The 27,293-nt window shown below is 42.7% G+C and overlaps 1 protein-coding gene across 1 annotated transcript; it reads right to left on the reverse strand.

The window, feature by feature from the left end:
- Window positions 1-1,954: 1,954 nt before the first annotated feature.
- Window positions 1,955-26,689, reverse strand: tspan7 (tetraspanin 7). Its single transcript, XM_030781526.1, has 7 exons — window positions 26,609-26,689; window positions 6,642-6,830; window positions 5,362-5,436; window positions 5,084-5,179; window positions 4,611-4,766; window positions 4,006-4,089; window positions 1,955-2,023 (listed from the first exon to the last, which is right to left on the reverse strand). The coding sequence occupies exons 1-7, from the start codon at window positions 26,687-26,689 to the stop codon at window positions 1,955-1,957; spliced, it is 750 nt and encodes a 249-aa protein (XP_030637386.1).
- Window positions 26,690-27,293: the final 604 nt, after the last annotated feature.

Genomic DNA, 27,293 nt, shown 5'->3' on the forward strand with positions numbered 1-27,293 from the left:
CTCCTCTTCTCCCTGTAAGAAGAAAAAAACAAACAGGTTCCAATTACTCTGAGTGTATGTGTGTGTGCCTGTGTGTTTGTACATCAATGTGCCTGCGCGCACGCGCGCGTGTGTGTGTGTGTGTGTGGTGTCTCCCTGCATCGTGTTTGTCGCTCTGACATTCTGCATGCTGTTCCCCAGCGGAGCTTGTAGGTCAGACGTGAGCCAATATTTCACATGTGACAGAGTGGGGATTTTCCTGTGCTCCGTCCCGTCGGCGCGAGTGGAAGACAAATATGTGAGCTGTTCTAGAATATTCTCCTGGGCTCTGAGTGAGGCGCCCATTACTCTGCTCTAATGAGGAGAACAGTCGCAATGATGGGAGAAGAAGAGGGAGAGAGAGAGAGAGAGAGAGAGAGAGAGAGAAGGAGAAGGAGAGAAACGAATCGCTTTGCTTGAGATAGCCTTTCTTTCTCTCTCTGCTTCTCTGTCTCTCTTTCTCTCTCACCCCCCCCCCCCCTTCTCTCTCTCTCTCTCTCTCTCTCTCACTCTCACACACACACACACACACCACACATATGCTTCCTCTCAATCACTGTCTTTAAATGTATGTTTGTTTGTTCTTTCTCTGTAGCTTGCTTTCGCTGTGTGTGTGTCTAAATGTGTGTGTGTGTGTGTGTGTGTGTGTGCGTATGAGGCAGGGTAAGATGACAGGCGATGTGTCCCTCAGTGAAACATTATCATGTGCTCTGACTGAGCTCATACATGGTAATAAATGGGAGAGTTTAAATGAGAGACAGACAGTGTTATTTATGATCCACACCAGCACTGCCAGCTCCCCGCAATTACAGCAGCACACGGGAAGGTGGAAGTCTGAGATAACCACTGGCTTGCTGTGTGTGTGTGTTTGTGTGTGTGTGTGTGTGGTTTACGGACACACGCTCCCACGTTTAACGTTATTGCCTGGGGCAATATACACACAGATGCAGAATAATAAGCTGCGATTATTTGCAAATGCGCGTGCGCATACATGTACACACAGACACACACACACACACACACACACACACACACAGAGAAGCGTGAAACTGAGCAAAAGACATATACGCGATGTGAATTTAACATGCAAGCAGACAGGCATGCACACACTTACACACATGCGCACCCATACAAGTGGGCACATGCATGCACGCACACACACGCACACAAGCACACACACACACACACACGCACGCACACGCAGAAGCGTCTCTGCGACAGCAGGCAGTTTCAATAATTAATACTCAGTCAGAGGGTGTTCTGCTCTCGCCTCATCTCAGGCTCCATTTCCATATCAGGGTTGTGTGTGTGTGTGTGTGTGTGTGTGTGTGTGTGACTCATTGTCCTCTTGTTCATTCGTCTCTCTTGTCCTCTTGTCACACTATTTTTTGACTTTCTAAACACTCTCTGCATCTCTGTTCTCACGCACTCACCTCTCTAATGTGCTCTCTCTTCCTTTTTCTTTCTTTCCTCTCTTTCTCTGCAGTTATTTTTCTCCATTAGTCTCACTCATTCACTCTCTCTGTCCTTCTTTTCTCACTTTCTCTCCTCTGGTGCATTCTCTCTGTCTGTCTTTCCCCTTTTATTTTAGTTCAGTTTCCTTCTTTCTTTCTTTCTTTCCTTTTCTTTTTTTCCCTCTCTCCTCTCGCTCGCTGACAGATTTCAGTGTGTTGCAGCATTCTGCATGAAAACACATTCATCATCGGTGTTTTGACTGTTTCTTTGTGTGCCAAATCTCCCAGCTGGACCAGCCAAACACTGTATAAATGATTCAGCTCTCCGCACGTGTGTATGTGTGTCTGCATGTCTGTGTGTGTGTGTGAGAGAGAGAGAGAGAGATGGAGAGAAAGCAAGAGAGAGAGACAGAGAGAGTGAGAGAGAGAGAGAGAGAGAGAGAGAGAGAGAGAAAGAGAGAAACTCACCTGCACCCTCACTGCTACACCATCTCATACTGATTAGCAGTGATAAACCGTGACAGGCAGCAAGCTAGCAGCATACCAATCAGCTGTTGAAGAAAAACACACACACACACACACACACACACACACACACACAATCACCATTAGCACACTGAAAACACAATCATTGTTGCCGCTTTAATCAGACTACAGAACGGCGGGTAACATTAGTACGACTTAAAAACACAGTGTTATGTGGTGGGAGGTACTTTCTGCACAATGTTCTTTTGATAAGACCACATCTACTGCTGGGAAAAAAAAACGTTTCATGGTCAAACAACGAGAAAGTGATGTGTATTTGTAACAACTTGGCTCTGAGTCAGGCTCAAACCAATGACCTCGGGGTGGGAGTGTTTGTATCCTGTCATGCCAAGCACTGGTTTGTCCTACACAAATAACCATCAACAGTCACAAACGTTTGTCTGTGGCCACACCCTTGTTAAAAAAAAACAAAAAACTGTTGCTGAGGAACAGACAGGCGGATGTTCCCATAACTGTTGTAAAATTACTTTAACTACGACAAGTTAGAATTAAAACCATTATAAAATAGTCCTGTGGGCAGATTTATTAACTATTCTATACTATTCAGAAGAATCTTTGAACCGTGCTTTTTCCCCCCTCTAAAGTAGATTAGCTGTTGAAAGCTAGTGACTTCATTGGTGACTATATGGTGGGGGCCTGAATGTCTTTTTTTTTTTTTTGTGCGGGCTCTAGACTCTGTACAGAATGACATCCAAACTGAGCGTCGCAAAAGCCTTCAGACAGAAAAAAGGTAAGTGTGAGTCAGCTCCATCTTTTTCTCTCTCTCTCTTTCTTCCTCTAATGTGCATATTCTTCCTAAATGGTTAAAACAGGGGCTTTTAAAAGTCAGTCTCTCTCCCTCATTCGCTTCTCTCTTAATATCATATAACTTATATTTATAGATCTTGTAAATGCTCTTATTTTTCCCTATGATTTTAAATAAAGGGCTTTCAATAGTCAAGTTTCATCTTCCTTCTCCCGGTTGCTCTCTCTCTCTCTCTCTCTCTCTCTCTCTCACACTCTCACACACACACACACACACACACACACGCACAGAGCAGAGGGATAGGAGGCATTAGGGACAGCCTCTCCTCTAAAAGGTGTCATTGATCTCAGCCGTCCCTGCGCTGCCTGATAACAACTACAGTTCAATTAATGGCACAGAGCGTATGTGTGTGCACGCGCGTGTGTGTGTGTGTGTGTGTGTGTCTGCGCGCGTGCGCCACTGGAGGGATGCTGACGGCCCTCTAGGACCATTAGGGCTGATGGGGAGGGGGAGGGGGTGGCGGTTGGGGAGGATTCGGGGGGGGGGGGTCGGCTGCTGCCGGTGCCAAGCTGCATGGAGCTACGCTACACAGCGCTGCGGGGCTAATCGAGCATGTCAGTCGCCCGGGAGCAAACCAGCGCACACTCAGGGAGCGGAGCGAGACAGAGAAAAAAACGAGGGAGAGAATGAGGTGAGGAGGGAGGGAGAGGGGGACAGAGGGAGGGATGTGTGTGTGTGTGTGTGTGTGCGCTCTCTTGCACGCTCATCTGCATAATAGTCCCAAGGCACACAGAGAAACTGTGTGTGTGTGTGCGCGCGCGCGAAGCAGTCGTGAATGACAGAGAGTCTGATTGTGTGTGAAGTACGTGTTCGCAGCAAATCCCAGCTGTACAGCTATGCAGGCGGGGCTGCTGTCTCTGTGTGTGTGTGTGTGTGTGTGTGTGTGTGTGTGTGTGCGCGCGCATGCATGTGTACGTGTGTATGCGTGTGTGTATATGACTGCATACATGTGTGTGAGAACTCAACTTGGGAAATACAAACAACCAAGAACTACCAACAATTTCCCCACAGTCAAAGAACTGTCTGAATGGAGGCAGAAATAATTCGTCACCAGTATTCCTAAGTCAAAGTGTGTTCGTGAGCCGACCACAATCGGCTGAGTCATTTAGAGCAGGGCCCGTGCTACATGACAGTTCTGTCTGTCAGGGTTTAAATGTGAGATGAGAAAAAACGGTTCTGTACCTGTGAGAAAGCGATCCCAAATGTCACTCCAGCAATGATTCCCATGTTAGTCTCAATAAAGGAAGTCACCAGCTCATAGCAACCCTAGAACAGAAACAACATGCATTAGATGCGTGACTGTTTGCGTGTGTATGTGTGTGTGTGTGTGTGTGTGTGAGGGAAAAATAACAAGAAGTCGGGGGCCGGTGTCTGTCTGTCTGAGCGTTAGGACCTGTATGTCTCAGTGTTTGGGTGTGTGTGCGTAGGTGTGTTTATGTTCTATGCATGTGTAAGAAAAAAAGAATGAAAGCAGGAGTGATAACACTTTTTGTGTTTGGGTGTGTATCAGACAGTGAAAAGGAGATACAAAAAAAAACATTTGTCTGCATGTGTGCCTTTGTGAGTACAAAAGAGAGTGAAAATGAGTCTATAAAGTACTGTCTGTCTGCCTCTGTCTGTCTATGTTTGTGTTTATGTTGCGGAGCATTTGTGCATGCCTTTGTGTATATATGTGTGTGTGTGTGTGCGCGCATGCTTCTGTGTGTGTGAGTGCCTGCCTGTGTGTCTGTATGCGCGCGTGTGTGCCTGTGTGTCTGTGTGTGGGTGTCCATGCTGTGTACTCTTACCTGCTGGTGGACCTTGCTGGGGGCTATGGTAGCATTGCGCAGGTCTGATGAGTTGCAGTCAGAAGTGTTGGCGCAGCAGCTTGGAGGGATGCCGTTAGCGGGGAAATACACACTGCTGAACCAACTGGTGTAGTTTAACACTCCACAGCAACGCAACTATGAAGAGACACACAGGCAGAGAGAGAGGGTAAGAAAGGAAGGAAAAAAGAGAACAGGATAAAATAAAAAAAAGTGATGTGATTCTCAATCAGTTATTTTTCTAGTCTTCTGAAGTGCTTGTCTTGAGTACCTATTGTGCACACACTTGCAAAATGCAGTGAATACAAGCACCTCTGTGACAACTAAATATAATTAATAACAATAATAATAATCATGTTTGTATTCTGTCAAATACAGGTCTGCTTAGAGCGTGATGGACACTTCTCGGGTGTGAAGGATTATCAAGTGTGTATCCAAAAATGCAAGACACTCACGCTTCTCTGAACATTATCCACCGCAAGACTCCTCTCATCCTGAGCATTGTAGTTCAGTACTGCCTCATTATACGTCCTCAGAAAAGTTCCCTTGATCTGGACACACGCACATAAAAACACGCGCGCGCACGCGCGCGCGACAGCCAGCGGTTAGTTAGGATTTATTACTGTGTGTGACATTTCCTCCTATTGTGAAACAGATGGAGGTCTCCCGCAGACGCATCATCGATAGCTGCGAGTAGGCCGGCGCCAGCGGCACAGTGGGCGGAGCCACTCACCTCATGACGAAAAACGAAGCCGGAGATGCCAGCAACCAACTCTGCCAGGAACACAAGGGACAGAAACATGGCATACTGAAATGAGAAGGAGGGAAGGAGGGAGGGAGGGAGAGACAGAGAGAGAGAGTTTAGATGACGCCGGGAACGCTAGCGTGTAATTACTAAGGAACGGGACACTGAAATTCTTAAGGAAGGGAATGCACTGGAAAACAAAGGTTCCATTGAGTTCAGTGAGAATAAATAGCCTATTGACTCCCCTGTCATGTTCCATTGCTTCCTCTCTCTGACATTACTGGCCTCCCTTTCGTTTCGTTTTTTTCCCCATTCTTTTTTTTCTCTCTTCTTCTAGTCGCCGCTAGACCTTAACGCTGGCTGTTACGGCTGAAAATGAGCTTTGGTATGCAGCAGTGATGCTACCTGCTAATCCAGATGATTCACGACAGGAGGCTAACACTTAGCAATGGAGATGATAATCGTAGTGGCATGGTAGCTTCCCAGAATGAGTGGGAAAAACCTTGGCACTCGCTCAAACATAAATGCTATTCCAGACCAAACTGCTGAATACACACAGACACACTCTATGCTATCTGACGTAAGTACCGTGGTGACTGCGGCGCTAATGAGGAAAACAATCTGGTAGACACGCAGTTTCAAATACCTGCAGCCAAAAGAGTTCGCGCATTAAGCATTAGTAAAACGTCGATGTTGTATTTTTTTTAAATAGCTTCATCATCTTTCATTTCTTTTACAAAGCTCATATCTGGTTCATATGAGGACTGCATATTGGTCTTGCGACATAAAACGTTGTCAGCTCAGCGTTACATCTCTGAATAAGATTTTCTCCAGCATTAGACATGAACTTAACTCTTTCGCATTCAGCAAACATTTTATGTTTGTTCTCATGCATCTTTAGAGGGACATCATGTATATACGGGCTGTTACCTCACCCGTCCGTCTTTACTATGGTCACTACTCATTCCAGCAACACTTTTCGAGACAGCTTCGACAAACATGTTCATACCTTACAGACACCTTATCATGGTTGTCCTTAACTACGATTAGTGGCCGAAGGGAAGGGAACACTGAGGCATATTGAGACAGGGCCTGTTGCTCACATATGACAAATACGTATTTTCCCTTGTCTGTTCCGTGATGCCCATTCCGGGCTTACTTTATAATAAAGTGGGCTAAAAATACAACCTCACTGGGCTAAAATATTAACAGCTGACAGAATTGTGATATGGACGAATGTGTGTGGGTGTCTCCCTCCCTCTGCTCACCAGTTTGAGCATCCATGGGCTCCCGCGGCAGGTGGCGAAGCAGCCGAACAGCCCGAAGACGATGATGGTGGTGCCGGTGCCGATGAGGACATAGGGAGCGTTGGTGGAGTTGTCAGCGATCAGAGAGATATACGGACCCAGCATAAATTTCCCCCATAATCCCACCGCCAGAAGGATCGCCCCCGTGATCTAAATACACAGAGAGAGAGAGAGAGAGAGAGAAACTTTTAGTTTACATTGTTTCTATAACAAGCTGTGTTTTTCTTTACTTGAGGCACATTGCTGTTTCAAGTTTTGTTGTACCCCCCTCTGTATTTTCTCTTTCTACGTTCCTCCTCACTGATAAAGCACAAGGTCTTATGTGTTGACAGCATTAAGTACAAATTTTCGGTGTCCGAGTTTGCTTACACTTTACTGCCACCTAGAGGACAACATAAGCAATAACGTATAACACTACAACAGAAGACGTCTGTTGACTGAAGTGTGACACTGAGCAATGCCGTAACATGATTATGTAGGTGCTTAAACATAAACTCATATATTAATTCCCCTGCTGTTTATGTCAGTCATTTTCTCAAAAAATCTCTATCTTACAATACTCTGAAGCACAAAAGACAATCCAAAAATGGAGGAAAATGTCAGAAAAAAGACCACAGAAAGCACACATTCTCAATAGGAACTGCTGCCCCCAATAAATGTAAAGACTTTCTGATTCCCTGCCGTTCAGTACAACAGGAAATCAGCCAATGGACCGACAGCAGAAATTACCGTGTGTTCCCTTAGAGCAAAAGCACAGGGCCCCTCATCAGAGAACAGGGTCAGTAAGAACCCTGGTCTCTCTCTCTCTCTCTCTCTCTCAGAAGCTTTCAGTCAACTGGACCACATCAGTGCGCTTATGTAAGACAAGAATCCTTGTGAAGAAAAGCAAACCTTGGACAGACATTAGTTACCACTGACTGAACCCTTTACTGGTCAATCAGAATTATGTAACCGACTGAACCCTTTTCTCCTTTTATGTATGTGGCTCTGTCATGGGCAAGTGTGTGAGTCTGTGTGTGTGTGTGTATATGTGTGACAGAGAGAGAGTGTGTGGTATACCTTGTTTCAGGCTACTCTAGACACAGTGTAAGCAGGAATGCAGTTTGAAATAAAACATGACCTTGCTATCTGCCAGCAGAGTCACTCTTGGGTAAGATATATATTTAAAGTCATCCAGTCGTCAGCCCTGTCCCAGTTCTAGTAATGGACTCTATTTTTGTCTCCTTTCTTTAAATTACAACTATAGTTACACTTTCTCGCTCCTGCTATGAAGGGAAAAAAACCCCATGCCAAATGTTGAATAAAAATCTTAACCTGCTAAGGCAGTTTATGTTATCTCAAAAGTTTTTGAAGCGTTGGGGATGTTTACATCATGTGCTCTAAATAAGTGATCAAGGCTTAGACGAGCAGCATTATGCTCATGATACGCGTTGCTCTGAGAAAGGTAGAGCTCATTCCAGATCATTCTTTAAATCCTGCGATCTGTTCCTTCACCAGCAGAGGGCGTTCTGGTATATCCAACAAACTTTAACCTTTACATGCAGGTGCTGTTGTCAGGATGGCAAAGAAGATAGAGCACTGAGCATGCGTCTACCTCTTATCATCACACTCTGCCCACCACAGATAGAGAGGGAGAGAGAGAGAGAGAGAGAGAGAGAGAGAAAAGAGAGAGAGAGAGAGAGAGAGAGGGAGGCATGAAACGCCATTTTCTAAACCATTACCCAGCAAGTCATCCTCCACCAAGCGAAATTAGGATGTGCCTGATCATTAATGATCTCAGTTGCATTCTGGTTCTGAAGAAGGCAAATGTGAATTTTTTACACCTGAACCTTCCCCAAACGACAGCTGACCAATCGGTCGAGAGAGTGCTGACACAGATTTGAGACGTAGCACAGTTTTGTGTCTGGAGACAAGCGCCCAGAACTGGGTCAAGCATATGCACGTTAGAGCATTGGGATTTTTAGTTCAAAGATTCATTAAGGTTTCATTAGAAATCCTGGAGGACAGGAGTTTTTCTGTGCCACTGCCTGCGGAGAGATTATTTCATCATGGAAAAATGTGGCTTCAAATTGGACTGCCGAAAAACGGGATTCTCCAAAATGAGCCTGATAGGAGGCTACTGAAGCCATGGACAATGGGGTCTTCTTAGCAATGTTTCAGGGTAATCTGTTTCTCTTTTTTTCAACCCTGTATTTAAAAAATAGCACCCTAGCCTTGAATGTCCCCTCTCTACCGATCTTCAGTTTGCAAAATGGATTGGATTCAATCTCGTCCCAACACACACACACACTGCAGACAAATATTCTGAAATATTTTCTCTCTCCACGTTTCTTTCCTTTTCTCGCTCTCTGCGTCAGAGTTCAGATGACGAGCTGTGTTCTTTTGATGGTATAATGCTTAGAAAACCAGAGAGAAAGACGTCAGCAGGCCTCAAGTTCACTGCCCACAGAACCCTGCTGAACACACTATTTCGATCAATACCCGGGCTGCCTACTCGCTATCGTCATCTCTGGCTCCTTCTCCATTCTGACCCATATCCACACCGTCACCAGACTGCTCCGGAACATTCATCCCGGTTCTACAGAGCAGAAGTTGCTCCGAGTATAACTGGGTTATTACAGGGGCCGGTCAGAAAAAGCGTTGGGGTTAGGGTACAACATGTTAAGTAAAATAAGCGTAGGGAAATACACTTTAAGCTATTTTGTCACGTAAAATGAATTCTTATTTTTAGCTGTGGTGCTAGGTTAGGTATTCTGCTTTGGGTCAGTGCAGGGCAGTGTGTGTGTGTTAGCGGTAGCGTGTGCTAACTTGTTTTCAACATGTCCTGTGCTACGAGCTGAGTCTTCGTCACCGTGTGGAGAGCGGTCTTTCTCAGAGATGTGCTAATTAGTGTGGGCTTGAGTAACGAACAGAGAGGGAGAGTGTGGTAGAGGACACGCTATATCTATCTCTCCTTTAGCTTATAGCGACAGCCATGTTATCATTCTAAGCATGTCTGTCACTGTGTCAGGGGAGGGAGAGGAAGAGATGGGAAAACACAGAGGGAGTTGGTGAAACCGGGCTGTAACCAGGAGTTGGTCTTGTGCCTCCAAAAGTGGACATTTTTAAAATGATTTTGTATATTAGGCGGTTTATTTGAATTGGTTTTTAGTTTGACTTTTTGAACCTTTTGTTTTTGGTGGTAAGTAGTGCCCCCTCCCATGGAGAGAGAAAGGAAGGAAGAAAAGCAAAGAGAGTTTTTAACAGACACCTAACAGATGGTGTGAGTCACTGGGTGCGAAGAGAGAGGTGATGCAGAGAGAGAGAGAGAGAGAGAGAGAGAGAGAGAGAGCAGATGAGACAAACAAATGTGAGTGACTCAAAAGAGCAACAGATGACAGTGAGACAGTTCAAATGTGGTCTAATATGCCACTCTACTAAAGATAGCTAAGACAACAGACAACACAGGGGGGACAGGGGGACAAACAAGGAGAGAGAGAGAGAGAGAGAGTGATACAGAATTCAACACAAAGACACAGACCTTCAAAGAAAGAGTTAAAAGAAAAAAAAGTGGAGAGTGGGGGGGGGGGGGGGGGGGGGGCTGTGGACCCACTGGCCTCATGCCGCCTTAGAGAGAGAGGGGGGGGAGGCACACAGGGTCTCCCACAATGCACCTCATGTATTATGGAACAGAGGCATGAAAGATTCAATGAGTTGTCTGCTGTCTGAGCTTCTCTACGGGGGTTGTGGTGGTGGTGGTGGTGGGGCGGGGGGGGTGATCAAACCGGGGTCTTTCTCACAGCTTTTTCTATGCAGGGTGTCTGACTAAAAAAACACAAAAAACTGCAGTGCTGACCCAGTGAAACAGTCAAAACACTGTTAAAATCTGTTACCCCTATATCCTCATATCTCAGACCAGCACTGCCAGGGACTGAGAGAGAGAGAGAGAGAGAGAGAAGTTTCTTATGAGGACTGTCTAAGGCAACTGAGTAAACCTGACTCTCAGCATGCATCTCTGTGAACTTTAAATATTAAACGGTTGAAGATTTCCATTTGTTCTCCATGGTGCTCATAAAGCATCTATTTACACAGAACTCCAAAAACTGCTCAAGTTAGTGGAAACAATACTTCATATGAGCTTCAGTTCAAAACAAATAAGCAGTATATACTGAAAAATCTCCCAATGAATAACTTTTTCTCTTGACTAAACATTTTGACATTATCTCGGCCAGTAAATCTTTTCCAATAACGGAGCAGCATAGAGGGAGAACTCTTCTCATGGTTTTCAAAGAAAACAAACTGAGGGAGGTACTAGTGATTCCACAGAGGGAGAAAAATGCAGTCTTCCATGGGAGCCACGATGTTGTGTCTTTTGTGAATCACTGGATATTTCAGAACCCAACACTTAAATTCTCCCACTTTCATATGATTCTCAGTGTGTTCTGGGCTTCAGTTTTATGAGAAAGCTTGGATGTTGAGCTCTGGTTGGTCTCTTTGTCAGTGTGTGTGTGCTTGTGTGTGTGTGTGAGCGTGAGTCTTGAGACATGAGTGTAATTTCCATCTCGGTACCATATCCCGTTCAGACACGGAAAATCAGTGGTGAGAGAATTAAATTAATTATCAGAGGCTTCCACAGGACGGAACATTATTGGTCGCTCATGCACACACATGCACGTGCCCATGCGCTCCCCATACGGAAAGGACTTGTTATTGAAAATCATTTCATTTTCACAGAATCAAATTGATGCTCTTTCATTTCACTTGGTTGAATTAATCTTACAGAAACCAGCAATGCCCTCAGTGCAACAGACAATTTGGCGTTTGAAAAAAAAAAAAAAAAAGAAGGAAAAAAAAATCAATTATGTTGCCTGTTGCCTTGGAGAACAGAACATGACAGCAGGCAAGGGCGCCATGGCAACACTTCCCATTAGAAAAACCTTTGAATTCTATCACTCCTGCTGTCTGCTAGTTAATATGCCATTAACTTTCAATCAAGGACTGACAGTGACGGCAACAATTCTTGGAAAAGATCAAGCCCGCAGTCATGTTACAATTACAAACATGAGAAATAAACAATCCCAGCGGTTTCAGAGTAGCAATCTGTGACCGGTCTTACGCAAAGTAAAAAATGACACAAGTTATAAGAAAAGTAATCACGCTTTCGTTTTTTAGTTGTTATGGTTACACGCAACCTCACGTAATCCATCTGATTCCAAACACACACCATATCACAACCATCCATGACAAAAATGTTCTAAATGTCTGATGACAGATGATGAACAGGTCATCATGAGCTAGTAATTGGACATTATGTGAGATCATAATGGCGTCTTAGAACCTTAAAGATTATTAAGTCATAACTGAAACGTCATAGAGTATAATCTGAATGGACTTTGGGCATATTTTGATCATATCGTCTATATGAAGAAATGTAAAGAGCCTAAATGCAAATGTAACACAATGTAAATATAATACAATGTAAAGGCAAATGTGTATCTCAAATTGTAAAAGTAAACTTATTATAAGTGTAAAAAAACGTGATGCAAAAGTAAACATGGATCAGTGTTTAAAATTCCTCACAGTGTAAAAACAGTCTAATGTAAACATAAAGAGGATGTAATCAGACATAAATGTAATCTAAATGTAAATGTCATTTGGTGTGGCTTTTGGATGCGTGTGGGTTTCATAATGAGTGTTTCTCCCGGGCTTTTAAAAGGCTGAATATAAAATGGGTTATTTGGGATGAGACAGCGTCGCGGGGCTGGCTGACTGAAGAAAATTCCATGACGTTTTCCTGGGTGGCACTGCCATGGATACTTTCCAAAAACCTGTGTCGTGCTTCCACATCGGTTTCCTCACCTGTGTACACATTCATAACACATGAATAATATTTTTACGATACTAGACAGACGGATTTACATTAGCCCTGTTATGAAGAATGTTTCAACTGTTATACAGAATGTGGTCTTAACTACTCTAGATTTATGGTTGCTGGTTCAATGGCTATTTAAACTGGGGAAATAACTCTTTTGAACATATTTTACATGTTCATCTGCATAATGAAACTGATGAGAGCTATCAAAAGAGACAACATTAGTGTGTATTCTTCAACTTGAAGCTTGCGGTTAAGGGTACTTTTATGAGATCTCAGCGCTCACACGAAGTGCTGAAAAGACTTGATGCACAGCGTTTGTATTTGTAAATGAGAGAGGTTCTTTGGAGCTTCCATTTGGCCTGCAGGTGTGTGTGTGTGTGTGTGTGTGAGAGTTTATGAGCACCAGAGTGAAGATGTGTGAATGTGTCAAGTGCGAACGCAAGAGTGGGGATGTGTGTTGGTGTGTGTGTGTGTGTGTCTGTGCACTTAGGGACTAAAGCATCAACACTTTGCTGCAGCCCTGAGGTTGAATAGTTTCTCTTAGAACCAAGAATATGAGCCTTACAAAGTGCAGAGTATGAAAAAGGCACACACACACACACACTCACACACACACGCACACATATCTTGCAGATGATGAAACATGGACCAATAACTGTGGAGAAACCATCTGTCTGTGTAATTCCCTCTCCGCTGTGTGAGTGACTAGCTGGTGGCTATCTGTGTGCACTGGTGTTGTGTTATGGGTAGGTGCGACATTAACATTAGCGAGCGACACGCCTGACCTCCAGAGAAGGCTCCTGAAGCTTAGCCTTACTGTCCCTGAAGAACTGGATAAACAACAACAGTGATTATCAACTAAACAAAGCTCATTAATGAATGCTTGAGGGACGACGTGTGGACTACTTTTAAACAGACCTCATCAAGCGCAATCCGGACAGTATCACTACACAACAACAACGAGAGAGCAAGAAACACAGAGGGACACACACAGAGAGAGAGAGAGAGAGAGAGGCCACACTCTTGTGCATTGCAGAAGAAGGAAAGATTCTCCATTTTGATGAGGCAAACAAAGAGGGGATTTCTGGAATACAGGGACTTGCAATGGCCCCATGTAACCGACGCTGTCAGAAAACTGGCAGAAAATAGTAGAAATAAAGGGTTACTTTGATCCAAAAATGAGAGAAAGAGAGGGAGGGAGAGAGAGAGAGAGAGAGAGAGAGAGAGAGAGAGAGAAAGAAAGAAACAACACTCGCTCTCGCTCCTCTTAGCATTTCAAATGCGGAGACCTGATCAAAGACAGCGTTGTTCTGTCGCGCTAGGCATCTTTGAATCCCGCTCAAACAAAATGAGCGCCGCAATTGCGTTTTTTTTTTTGGTGGGTTGGGGAGGAGAAGAAAAAAAGGACTGAGTTCAGAGACAGCATATTGTTTCGTTTAAACTTCTGTCAGTCGTGTCTGGTTAAGAGACTTGTTCCAGTTCCGTTCATTTATAACAAAGTCATACAGCTATAAACACGCATCATTAATAAACATGCCATATGGGATTTTAGAGACGTGTCATTAGTGTCTGTAAATCCTGAGAGACGAGGGTTAAGGGTTTTTTTGTGTGTGTGTGTGCATTTTGTCTCTCTTTTGGGTGGATTGGTAAACATTCCTGGCAACTGTGTTTTGCGTTTTGCATGAACTAAAAGAAAACACACTGTTACACTGAAAACACACAGCTGAAGTCCTCAAACCACATTGGGGTAACACAAAACTAAAGACCACGCATTGTAAATATGCATGACTCGTGACTGCTCCCCAAAACATCAGCGCTGCCAATTTTTATTACTGAAAATAAGACGACCAGGTTATTCATCATAGTCAGAGATAATCTCACTCAACTGGAATGAAATCATCGAAGTAATTATTACATAATCATAGAATATTCCAACATTGATATGTGAATGGTGTTAAGTGAGTCATAAATGTGTTCAATTGTTGTAAGTATTTAACATGAACAGGAGTGCATGTTGACATGTCTGATTGTTTTTCATGTTAGTCACGAACCATTCAATTTAAAGAGTTTCACCTGCTCCACTGCAGCATCCTTGACTTCACCTTTGTGGTGACGCAAATCTAATGCGGCGCATTGTTATCAAAACTGACTTAAGTCTCCTAAACAAAGTCAACAAATTCCTTTACTCTGAGCAAAGATTGAAAACGTCCCTCTGTATTTGTCTACAGAAATAGGTCACTCATTTCCCTTTAATTGAGAGAGGAAGAAAAGGACAAAAGAACCATGTACCCTCAGACAAATAAATGGTTTTTTTTTCCTCTTGTTTTGGGGTTTTTTTTTTCTGCTAATAAAATTGCATATGAAAATAATGAGGTCCTTCAACATTCGCATGCCCCAGTGGGTACGACACACTCACTATGTTTGCTCATAGCAAAAGCCAGTATCCATGGCAACAGTAATCTCACTCCCCCCGGCGTCGCCTAAATCCGATTTCTAATGGACTGTGTAGCCTTGCTCCATTTCCATTTCGCATCAAGCAGCGGATGTCATATTCTCTTCACTAGCTCAAAGTCTCACTATGAGTGTTAAATCAAGTATGAATGTGATTTGTAAGACGGGAATGCGATTATCGCCGAGGTAACCATATCAGTTACTGAACGTCAACTCATCTCCATAAAACACTATCGCCCTGTGTCTCTTTCCCTGAGTTATCGCCCTTGCCTTTGCCTTCCGACCCTCGGTTGTTCATCTGTACGGGTTGCTAGGCTTCAACACTAGCGCTAATGCCAGCTTCGAGTTGTTATGGACCTCTTAAATTCGGTGGCAGGGTGCCATCGCGGTATCGTTGCACAAAGGGAGAAAAAACGCTCAACAGAAAAAACCGCACAACAGGTGCTGAGGGTTGTATCTCCTGCTGCTTGTACAAAACAATACCCACGCAGCGCACACATGTGACCTAGCGCAGTTATGCTAGCCTTGCACTTTAGTCCCCAGGCAAGTGAGCGGACACAGCAGGGCCGTGAACGTACTCAGGCGACTCTAGACCTAAAACATTGCTCTGTGAACCAAAGTGAGTGTTAAATTAACCGCAAACACTCGAACCCGACGTATCAAAGTCCTCAGCATTATAAAAACTGTTAGAACATCCAAAATCGGTTACAATGATGTATAAAACATATAACTTGCCAATTTCTACAGCTAGCAGTTAGCTTCACTTAAACACTGGTTGCGTTTCTTGATTGCTAAAAGCAGCAGCATTTGGTGAATATTTCTGTTATTCTATATTACCACAGTGATATTATCCTGCTTACCACTGGAGGGGTGCAAAGCCAACAGTCAAAGCATGACTACAGGGTCAAATACGAAGCCATACTTTTTTTTGCATATTGTCACTTATTGCTATGAGGCCTTGCTCCTATTTTTTTCAGAGTTCATTGCTAACGTATGTCTGATAACTGAGGGTTCAGAATACATTTTTTATCGCATTCAGACCAATGACCCATTTCACCCACAGCTTATAAGAAGATTATCCACTGGCCCCATTTTGTCCCATTGCCTGACTATAATGATTTGCAAAGAGACTAGTGAATATGTCAGTCTGATTGGCCATTGGAGGAGGCTATGACCTCACACAGGACAGGTCATTGTTTTACTGATCAGGGCCACTCAATGTGCTTGGGTTAGTTCTGACAGAGGAGTCAGAAAAACAAACATGCTACTCATGGATGGTCAGAAATTGGTGCTAGAGTCTCAAGAAAGAGAACTGTGCATGTGACTTTCTGTAAAAGATGCCTTTGTGAAACAGTTCACTGTACTTTGAAATGCTATGAATTTTCATGTGTGGAAAAGACAAACTCTCGCTGTGTGGACCACCTTGAAGATGTAGCCAACCAAACCATGAAGCAAAATGTTTTGTTTTTCAAAAGCCCTGCTATGAATAACAATGAGCTACGTTCCCAGAACTGGACCTGCGCGAAGGCTACATTATGTACACATAGAGAGGAAGACAAAGAGAGAGAGAGAGAGAGAGCCCATAATTAGTCCTGCCTTTCGCTCTGATAAACATTCACATACCTCAGTGCACTTTACACCCCCTCGATCCACGGCTCCTGGCTAAGTGCTGTTTGTCCTGGTGGGGCCAGTGAGAGATACGTTTAATAGCTTTGTGCACCTGTCAATGGCACTAGGCAGACAGCCTAGCTTTCAGTGGCTTCTTTCCCTTTCTATATTTCTAAGAAATATAATCCGAATTCGAATCTTCTCTGCAAGGAACATGATAGAAATCAACGGTGTGGTGTTGAAACAAATAAGTAAGTGAATAAAGAAAGAAAGAAAGAAATTGACATCCGCAGACAGGCCGGATCAACATCAATGAAAATCAAGTGAATTCGAGCTGAAGCAATGAAAAAGATCCCCAGACAGGTTCAACTGAACTGCAACCAAGCCACCTGTCTCAACCACAACCATTAAAAGACACAGATGTTTTCTTATGGGATAAACTACTCTGTGGATGGACAAAAGGACAGATAGATGGAGGGATGTAAGAACAGACCAGTGGATAGATAGAGTAATCAATCAAATAGATAGATAGATAAATGGATAGGTAGATAGATAGATAGATAGATAGGTAGATAGATAGATATCCATGTATTAATAAGGGGGGGGGGCATAAAGAAATCTCAGAATGTACTGCTTATTATCGCTAAGAGGTGTGTTTGAAGGAAGAAGAATGGCCTTAATAAGCAGTGACAAACCAGTGTAAACACATTTTCAAACTAAGTATGCCATTAGTTTGTTGAAGCCAACATCCTCATTGACTGAAATTTCCCTGCAAATCAAGTGCAATCATTTCAGAGATTAGTGACATAACTCTCTCACACTGTGACACTTCTTGCAGGTACAGCTCAGCATGGATTGTTGTTGAGGACTTGTGCTGCTAGCTGCCTTATTCTGTATGGCTAATATGATGATAACATTGAGCCAGTACTGTCAACACTCCATTTAATCTCAGTGTGGCTTTCATGTCACACAGTTTTTTTTGTTTTGTTTTTTCAAAAATCTGCCAAGCAGGGCACTGATGCCACACCCCTGCTGTTTCGTGACATAAATATTTGTTTTCCATGTCAAAAATGAGCACTTCTTGTGGAAAATGGCCCACTTGCAAATCAATGAGATATCGGGAGCTGGGATATTGTCTCTCAGTTGTGAGAGAGAACCTTCATTGTTATCTGAGCTTATTTTTTCAACTGCGGTTAGTATTGTTTTTCCAAATTGTTTTGGTTAACCATTAAACCATTCACAACCCTAATTAATTAATCAATCCGTTGGTTGTAGATAGATAGATAGATAGATAGATAGACAGAAAGACAGGCAGACAGACAGACAGACGGTCTGTAAAATGACTGTTTTGGTGGAAGAGAGCATCTTTTCCAGTTATCCTGTCATTAATGAAATCACCAGGCAGGCAGACCTGCCAAAACCCAGTCAGAAGTGCTCTCCAGAGGCCACCTCTCTCTCTCCGCAGGCAACACTTACAGTCCTCTTTTATATTGATAAACACTTTTCATGCACTTTGAGTAAATTTTGTTGATAGACCTCCATTCTATATCGCTGTTCACATTATAAAATGCAACATGGACGTAGAACTACTTACACTAGCAGATGCAAAAGCATTTTTAAATGTATTTTATACACATTTTGTTGTGTTTTTTCTTTTTTCTTTTTCTTTTTCTCTTTTCCCAAGGCCCATGTCTACGTCTAATGATTTCCTGTCTTTGAACTTCTGTTCAACGGGCAGCCGACTAAAACAGCAGTGCGGGAGAAAACAGCACATCTGTCTCTGTCTGCAAAACATCAAAGTGAAAACAAAGGATTAAGTTCAACTGTTTACTATAGATTAAAAGACAAAAAACACCTGCAGACTGTCTCCAGAACAGTGAGGGGATGAAATGTGACAACACAACACAATACAGGTTCTCTCTACACAAAGACGATATTTATTTTAATTAAGTATTCTAAATCAAATAAGCTATATTGCATGAACCTATATGTTTACATGAAGCCATCTAAGCAGCTCTGTCTGCTTGTTGCCGTCGATAAAAGTCATACTATTACATTCTGTTATGAAGTTCAACAATATGTCTTCTCACCACTTAATGGGACAAAAAGGAAATAACACCCCACAAGGCAATGAGCAAATGCTTAAATCGAACACGGTCCACATAATCATAATGCTAAGAGGTGTTAGCACTCTGCTGCCCCGTTTTACACACAATGATTCAACTCCATGACTGATCAAAGCAAATGCAAGTATTTAGCACCTCTGTTCTGGCTAATGGCTAAGAATAGCCTGTCTTTCATTACCATCTCTGTGTAAAAAGGTTACAGTGCCAACTCAGAAATGCAAATCTCACATCTTTTGGACATCACAGATTCCAACGCTAAGGGGCAGGAATTCCACTCACCCATAAATACCTCAATCAGGGAACAATCATGTGAATTCGGGGTGACGAGCTTGGGGTGGAATCTGTGGAGTTCTCTGACCTTGTCAGTTTTTTACAGTCTAAATGGAAAATTTAATACAACACTTTTTGAGTCTCAGAAATATGAAATATCCTCCAAACATCTTCCGGTGTGCAAACAGCAAAGTGTGAATTTTAATGGGAGGTTGAGCTTAGAAAACCATTAGGAGTTGATGCCTTCAAGAATTCTAGCAACTCGATATTGATTACCATGAGTTCAGGAAAAGCTAAGGAGAAAGAGAGAGAGAAACTTTTTTAAAGCTATTTCTGGCAATTCAGCCCACTTATGTACTTCTGCTTGAAGGAGGATTACGTATGCAACTTGCAGTTCACCATTTCAATGCTTCACATGACTGAATACTCAGTCTTGAGGGACCTTTGGTTCTGAAAGTTTTAAACATTCCAGCATGGGAGACAGATCCCTACAGATTTTATTGAAGCTGTAATCTAACATGTGATTTCACAAATCAGAAGCTCCTTGAGACCTCAGCTGAAGAAATTATGCACATTTGTCTCAGGTTTAAGCAGAGTCTTACTTCCGCTACACTGGGCGAGTGTTGCCAGACCCCACCATAGACGCCGTCCAGCTGAACGAATGCCGTCTATGCCTGAGGGATTTTTTTGTCTTGTGTTTTACCATTCTGCCAAGATATGACCAATCAGCAGTATAACAGCCAAGGAAGTGCTGTGTTCCCGCCAGCCCTGCGCCTGTTTGGGCAGTCTGTTCCTCATCACCGGAGAGCATTCTGGGAGATGTTAAAAGTGTGAGGCACACTGTTCAGCGGCACCTCACACCCCGTCATCGCCCACCACCATAACAATCACATGATCGACCTCTATGACTCACAAAACCGACGAGGATTAACCCTACAGAGCTTTCGCCAACACGCACACACTTATCACAATACCCTTTACATACACACACACACACACTCAAACTCAATGGCATGTCGCAGCAGGGAAACGGCGTAATCTCTTAGCTGTGAAGGTCTAAAGCAGAGGAGAGCGACTGCAAATTACGAGCAATGCGCTTTTTCAATTTAAGATAATTTTTTACACACACACACACAAAAAGAAAAAATATACGAAAAGGCTTAGACTGGCTTAATGCTCTTTTGCATGGAAATAGAGGCAGACAGATGGGTTTTAAATGGTAAAAGAACCGTGACAATAGCTGTCTTGATGCAGTATAGTAGCACTCAAAACGATACAGATCTAACATAATTATTGCTACCCCTCTGTCTCTCAAAGCAATGTTTCACTGAAGACTCACAGACCATATTTTGCCTGTAATTGAATACAGCATTACACCATGGTACTCCATTTATACCTCTTAGGGTTAAAACCCTCATCTCACAGATGTAATAAAATGACAAGAAAAACCATACACACATTTGTACAGGCCATAAAACCAGCCTTTGCTCATATCTCTCACAATGTTTCGTCACGTTAAAACACAATGTTGATTGTGCTGAGTGTTTAAGTTTATCGCTTTTACGACTTAGGGAAACCAAAGTCCCAAGTTGATTCATTCCTTTTCCCTAGAGATGTCTGCTCTCTGTCGTGTATTTAAAGGAAGCCTAGAGTCACTATCACAGCAAACAGGAAACCAGGACACATTTCCTGGGAGATGGTCCTCCAGAGGAACACTGGTAAAGCCTGAGGTAAAAAAAAACAAACAAAAAAACAACAACACAGAAAAAAAGAAAAACGCAATCTCGAAGCTGAACATTCGTGAGATCTGAGTTTAGCATTTGAGCATTTTAAGGTTCACTGACGTGCTGTGATAAGACAAACGGTTGAAAGTAACTCAGTTTTTCCTTGTGTGATTTTTTTTCCCTACACAAGAAAACCACCAAAGCAATGTAGCTTCGGATCAATGCAACTGAATAATTCAAGTGAAGATCGATCTAAAACACTCGGATGTGACACCATAACTAATTCATATCAGTCTACAAGGAACCTATGTCTGTGTTGTTGACTTTGAAATGGAAGATTAATTTAAGGTGTGAGTTATTTGATACAAATGTTGAAAAGTCAGGGACAGATGTTGGCAACCGAAATGTAAGGTCACAGAGTCTGGCCTGAGGTATGTGTTGAAACTTGGAAGGGAACCAGTGACCATCTACTTAATAGGAGATGAATGGAAGTCACAATCCACTCAAGCCATTTGGTCAGCAGCCTAGCTGTTGATTAACCCCCTCCAATACCATGCTTTAGTAACATGAGCACCAATAACACCCTTACACCTGACGACATATGGGTTTAAGAGGATTGTGACCACAGATTACACACAAAGGCTCAACTTGCACAAGTTCCTAGGAGTGAATCAAATGCATTTCTCTAAGCTTTTTCTAGAAGGATTCAAAGCCAGATGGGAGTAAGCGAGATGTCCTCGGATACTGAAACCAGGCAGACTTGGAAAATTACAAGTTTAGGGCACAGGGAGGATCTCATAAGTCAAGCCATATCATATTACCAGTCGCCACTAAACCATGCCAGTCCAAGAGCAGGCTGGCACTGTGGGATAGGGCCTTTTCAAAATGGACATCTTGCCATTAATTTAGCTTTTCATTTCATTTGATAATGAACCTAATATGGAGATCCTGGTGATATGTATAGAGGGAAAAACAGACTAGCTCTTATAAGGTTTAATGAGACCTAACAAAAGACCTTGGTTCTATATACACAGTAAAGACATTTAGTCAAGGCATATCGATCCCTGTTTGGCGCATTAACAATACCTAAGCGAACAAGGTGGCGACTGGTTTTGATTGTCTGAGTTAAACGAAGAAGCTTCCAGACCACAACGCTGATCGCCGTCTGATACAACTGCAGTTAAATGTGAGAAACAGAAATAAGATTGTTGGTTTCTTCCTGCGCTGAGATTGTCAGTGTCGCCAAGATTACTTCTGTAATTTACCGACTTGTTTCTGCTGAGGAGGTTGTTTTTGTTACTGACAATTTCAAAAGCGTCACGAGGGAGCAATGCTCTTTACACGCTCCAGGAAAAACAGACATACTTTTTTTTCCTCATGAAACTTGAACATGCAACAATAAAAGAGTAATGACTTTTCAAAGACACACGTTATATTTTAATATTTATTTAGTGCTAATCTGTTGGGTCATGTGTTTCTTGCGTTTTGTCTTTGCCAGTGTGTGGTTGCAGGTCAGGGGCAAAAAATACAGACCAGACCAGAAAAATACAGATTTAACATTCTAAATCTGAGTGTGTACCAACTCCAGAAACACATGTTCTTCACTCTGTGAACATTCACTGAATGATTTATGATTTAAAGAGTGGTCCTTCTTCCCTGTCCCGTAAGGACTACTTTGAAGAGTTATATTAAAAGACTGAGGAGCTTCCTGTTGGCTGTTGATGGCACATGCCATTCCCAACTTTTATCAATTACAGGCTCAAGTTGCTCTGGCTGGACAATGTCACTGTGTCCCTGGCGACACTGGGCAACAAGTGTTAGGCAACAAACAAGCTACATTTGAATCCGCCACATCAAAAAAAGGAAGCCTGTAATCAGCCAATCAACAGGACACCTGCTGCTTCCTGTTGATTCCAGTGGTGTTGACATTAAATAAGCACAGGAAATGCCGTTTAAAAGAAAAAGAAACAATCTCACAGAAACTGAGACTGTTTCTATATGCGTGTAAGGGTAATACATAGCTATAAATTCACCGTGTCGCGCATGTTATGCAACCACTCTATCTTCCCTCGGTATGAATATATTTCACATTTACTCGTGCAGTATCTTCACATTGGCTTCATTTAAGATAACCTTATGTACATGGGCGGTAAAGTTATGAAAAAAAAAAAGTATTGGCTTACCCTTTAAATCTTAAGTATATCAACTCAGCTGAAATCTGAGCTGAGAGACCATCAGGAATTCTGACACTAATTTAAGCCAAGATACTGTGACCTCCCTTCCCATGGGGAAGAAGTTTCACACCAATGACTAAGTGCATGTGTCGTTAGAAAACGACTCTCACATCTGAGGTAACATAAAAGCAGGTTCCACCAAACCAGACTGCTGATTAAATTATTTATGTCCGGTTTATTTTTGTTTATTTTATGAGGAGCTTGGCTATGTCACATATAAACAGACTTCGCAGGTGATAGTCTGTTTTCCTAAAAACGGTAATTAAAAACCTTGCTGTTATCATTAGATAGGCCTATGTAAAAATATCAGACGTGACAGAATGTTCTTGGTATGGCTGTATTAAGCTGTAACTCTTCAGTGCTGAGTGAACAGTTCTCTGACCTTACACAACCTCCTTTTCTCTCGTCCTGACAACAGACGCCACTGCACTTTCCTTCTTTTTCTCTGTTTGTTTCTCCTGTCTGTTCAGTCCCCTCTGCCTCAGGAAAAAATGAGGACGGGAAAAAAAGACTTTTCATATATTTTCTGCATTTGAGGGGATGGAGGGAGACGACAGGCTGTGTGTCTATTTGTCTGTCTCTTGGCTGTTTCTCTTCTGTTCCTTGCTGACCAGTGGATTTTTGGGGGGGGCGGGACAGCAGAGATGGGAAGCATATACCTAGAGGTGACAGTGTGGAATCAAAGTAATCCAACTGTCACTGATCCCTTTTTTTTCCGCACTATGAAGTATCTGACTTCCACACCACTGCACAAGAAAGTGATGCCTTCACCTTGTTTCCCATCATAAAATGCTATTTGATCAAGAGATTCATTCTTTTCTCTATGAAATATTTCAGTCCCCCTCATATACACAAAAAAGTGACACCTTCAAATTTTTTTCCCCATCGTAAACCACTGCCTGACCATGAAATAGGTCCATTTTCTGCTCTAGCTGCTTAAGGCACTGTTATCTATCTATCTATCTATCTATCTATCTATCTATCTATCTATCTATCTATCTATCTATCTATTTATCTGTCTGTCTTTTCAATTTCTCACGCTGTGATTATCAGGTAAAACCAACATTCTAATGAACTCATAAATAACAAAGAAAGAGAGAGAGAAAAAGAGAGAGAGAATAGCAGGAAAGTCTGTTCTGCACCAGTAGCCCCCCCCCCCCCCAGTTCTAATTACTTCATGAGCAAAACTGACCTCAATTCTCACCGGGAGGTATTTTGAATTCGCTCATGAACAAGCTAATGCTGACTATCGCTGAAAGCATGACAACTATCTGGTCTTTCCGTTAAGTATGTGAGGCTCTCCTCAGAGCAAACTGTGAACTCATACAGCCAAAAGTACATATTTTTCCGTGAACACAGTCAGTGTGTACTCTTCGTAAACAGTATTGTTGTTAGAGAAAAATTCTATGCTGTCTTGTTGATATTAAAACCAACCAGCAGAGATTCATTGTGACAACATGGTCCTTTATGGGTCATTGCGAAAAAACATTTTAAGAAAAGGTATTGTCGCTAAAGGGTTTACTCTTAGTCATCATTTTAGCTAGTCCGGCAATCCTGTGTCATTATGCCTGATAAATGATAACAGTTTTTCCTATCCTCCTCATTGCTCTGTCGACATATTTCAAACTGTGATTGTGGGCTAGTCTATGCTATGCCACTTCAACACCATCTGTCTAAGCAGTGAAGCTATGGGGCTAATCTGTTCATTTTCGTGTCTGAAATCAAGGGTTTAACCCCACGAACATAGCTCATCGTGCTAACGCTGTCAGGATCGCTCTCTCTCTCTCTCAACACCATAACATGGTTTTTTTGAAGTCAAGCAGAATGCCTTGTAACACTGATCAGTCAAAACATCCATTGAAGCTCCTCCACAACAAAGTAACAGCACCCCCCCCCTGCCCCCCCCCCCCCCCCCCCCCCCCCCAAAATGACTCATTTGCATCCCGTTTCGTAAGCCTGTCTTGTTCACGCAAGATAAAAGACGCAGCAGTCCCAAAGGTATAACACATCGTTATACGGAACCTCACATGCATTATCCATGATTGAGGAGAAAGCCCCGACGCAGAATCTAGGTCACAGACAGTGGAATAGGTCTGAGATTAAGAAGGGAATCAGGCCTCTATAGCTACTGGTAGGAGGTAGAAAATGGCTGAGTGCATAACTAAGGCACTGGCGAGCCGTGACCCTAGCCTCAACACATCACAGCAGCTCTGCAGTTTCAAAAGATGTCCTGCTAATCCTTTTCCTGAGTAACAACTGCTAGTTTCAGTAGGATTCACCAGAACACAAATAACACAAACAAAGAGAGTTTGCTCACGGATTACACTAACAGGTATGAGAATGCTACACTGTGTTTTTAGCTAATTAACAAAGGAACACACAGAAAGCAGAAGGGTATGTTTTGGGCCATCGCTTGAATATTTTAGCACAAAATTAACTCTAGAGTAAGTCAGAGAATTAACTTAAGCTCAGGATTAGACATGATAAACAAGACTGAGACTCCCGGACGACAGGATTTTTCCTCTCTGAAAGCATTTTTTCTCCATTTCTGGAAACGTCTCAGGTAACCAAGATGGATCACTACATTAGTACACAATGATCCAGGATTTGTTTCAGAATTTGTGAAATATGCAGACGATAACACACACACACACACACACACACACAGCTGAGCTAACATTTTAAATGCTACTCTCTGTATTGGTTACATTTTGCTCAGATGTACTGCAAACTGCCCTGCCTTTGCTTGGCACTCTGTCCAGCAGCATTGAATGACACTAAAAATCGACTGCAATAACAAAGATTCGGTGCCTTAACGCTGATAGCAGAAATCCGGCTCAGCAGAACACGAGTCTAGTTTGACCACTGATTGACATCTCAATAACATACAGCAGAACGACCCCTGGGTAACATTAAGGAAAATATTTCTTATTAGTGTGACTGGCTATTTTTCACTGACATAAAAATGTGAAAACAGTAGGGCAGTTCTTTATTGTTAGTGTGACCGTAGGCACTGACCAACTGACTTCGGTCATAAGAACGATACGATACATTATATTAATCGAAATCGTCACAGATCGAAACGATTAGTGTTCTATGTCTACATCTGCACAGACACTAGAACATGACAGGGGCGGTGCCGCTATAAGAGTTTTGCGCTTGTCAGGTAGACCGCCGTTCTCCGGACTGCCTACGTGTCCCCAGCCATTAAAGCCTTGCAGGTGGATGCGAGGATGCTACACGATGACACCCTTGTTTCAAACATGAAGGTCATCGTTATCATGATATTAACAAGACAATGACCCAACACATCTTGCTTACCACAACACACGGCCCGAGAAACATGCAAGATACTGATAAAACGGTAGGACAAATTAATTGGACATATTAGCAATTATAATCGTAAACATGTACAAAAATCATTTCAAATAATATTTATGCTTCGTGTTTGACGCAGTCAACGGCGTCTAAGGTCTGATATCCGATCTAGAAGAGCATGTCCGTCAGTGCCATAACGGGCATGCACTTGTTTTCTAACGGCACTGCCGTCCAAAATTCGTTCATTTATTTCAAAACGGTCGAATTTCCGTTAAAATGTGTACAAACGTCATCTAAAACAGCTCTTTGAAATCAAATAATCTCCAGTTAAGGATTCACTTACCCAAAACACGAAGGAATAAACGATCAAGAGTGTTTTGAGGCAGGTTATTACTGGTTTGGTCTCCATTCTCCTTGATGCCATACTACAGTGGATCGGGCGCAGAATTTTCGGTGGAGTTGCGTTGCAGTGATTCTCCAGTGGGCTTCGTTCAGCTGATCCACTGCGGTCTCTCAGAGCGCAGTCGCTCTTGCCCGTCTAGCCAATCAGAAATCTTGCAGCAGTCCTTCAGCCCTCCCACCCGAGGATGCCCTCTGCTGGACTTCACATGTTAGTGAGATGATTTGTGTACGCTGCTGGAAACGCGTGAAAACTGTACGTCGCATCAGACACATTTTAACATCTATTTCACAGTTTAAATTTATGTGTCACGTACGTATGTGAGATATACTTACTTTCTCAAAAGTAACTATTTCTAAAAGTTATAATAAATAATCCAGAATTTCCCCAGGATTGCTAAATATCGGCGTGGTTGCAGTGTATCACACTAACAGCTAAGTACGTCTGCCCCTAAATGTGTATTTAATATTTCACGAGTTTCTTCAACAACAATTAAGAAATGTCATCCACCTTTGATTTATTAATGTTATTGCCAAAAAAGGAGAAGTGTTGTCTTGTTAAATCAAATATTTTACTTCCACAGGTATCTGGGCAAAGGTAAAAATCACATAAAACGCCGTTAGCTTCA

This window comes from Chanos chanos, chromosome 8 (genome assembly GCF_902362185.1).
Source record: "Chanos chanos chromosome 8, fChaCha1.1, whole genome shotgun sequence".
Classification (NCBI taxonomy): Eukaryota; Metazoa; Chordata; class Actinopteri; order Gonorynchiformes; family Chanidae; genus Chanos; species Chanos chanos.

Coding starts and splice junctions, on each gene's coding strand:
- tspan7 (XM_030781526.1), bottom strand. CDS start 26,689: ATGGCATCAAGGAGAATGGAGACCAAACCAGTAATAACCTGCCTCAAA. Junction 5,437..6,641: donor GCCCATGGATGCTCAAACTG/GTGAGCAGAGGG, acceptor TTCTCATTTCAG/TATGCCATGTTTCTGTCCCT. Junction 2,024..4,005: donor TTGGGATCGCTTTCTCACAG/GTACAGAACCGT, acceptor TTTCTTCAACAG/CTGATTGGTATGCTGCTAGC.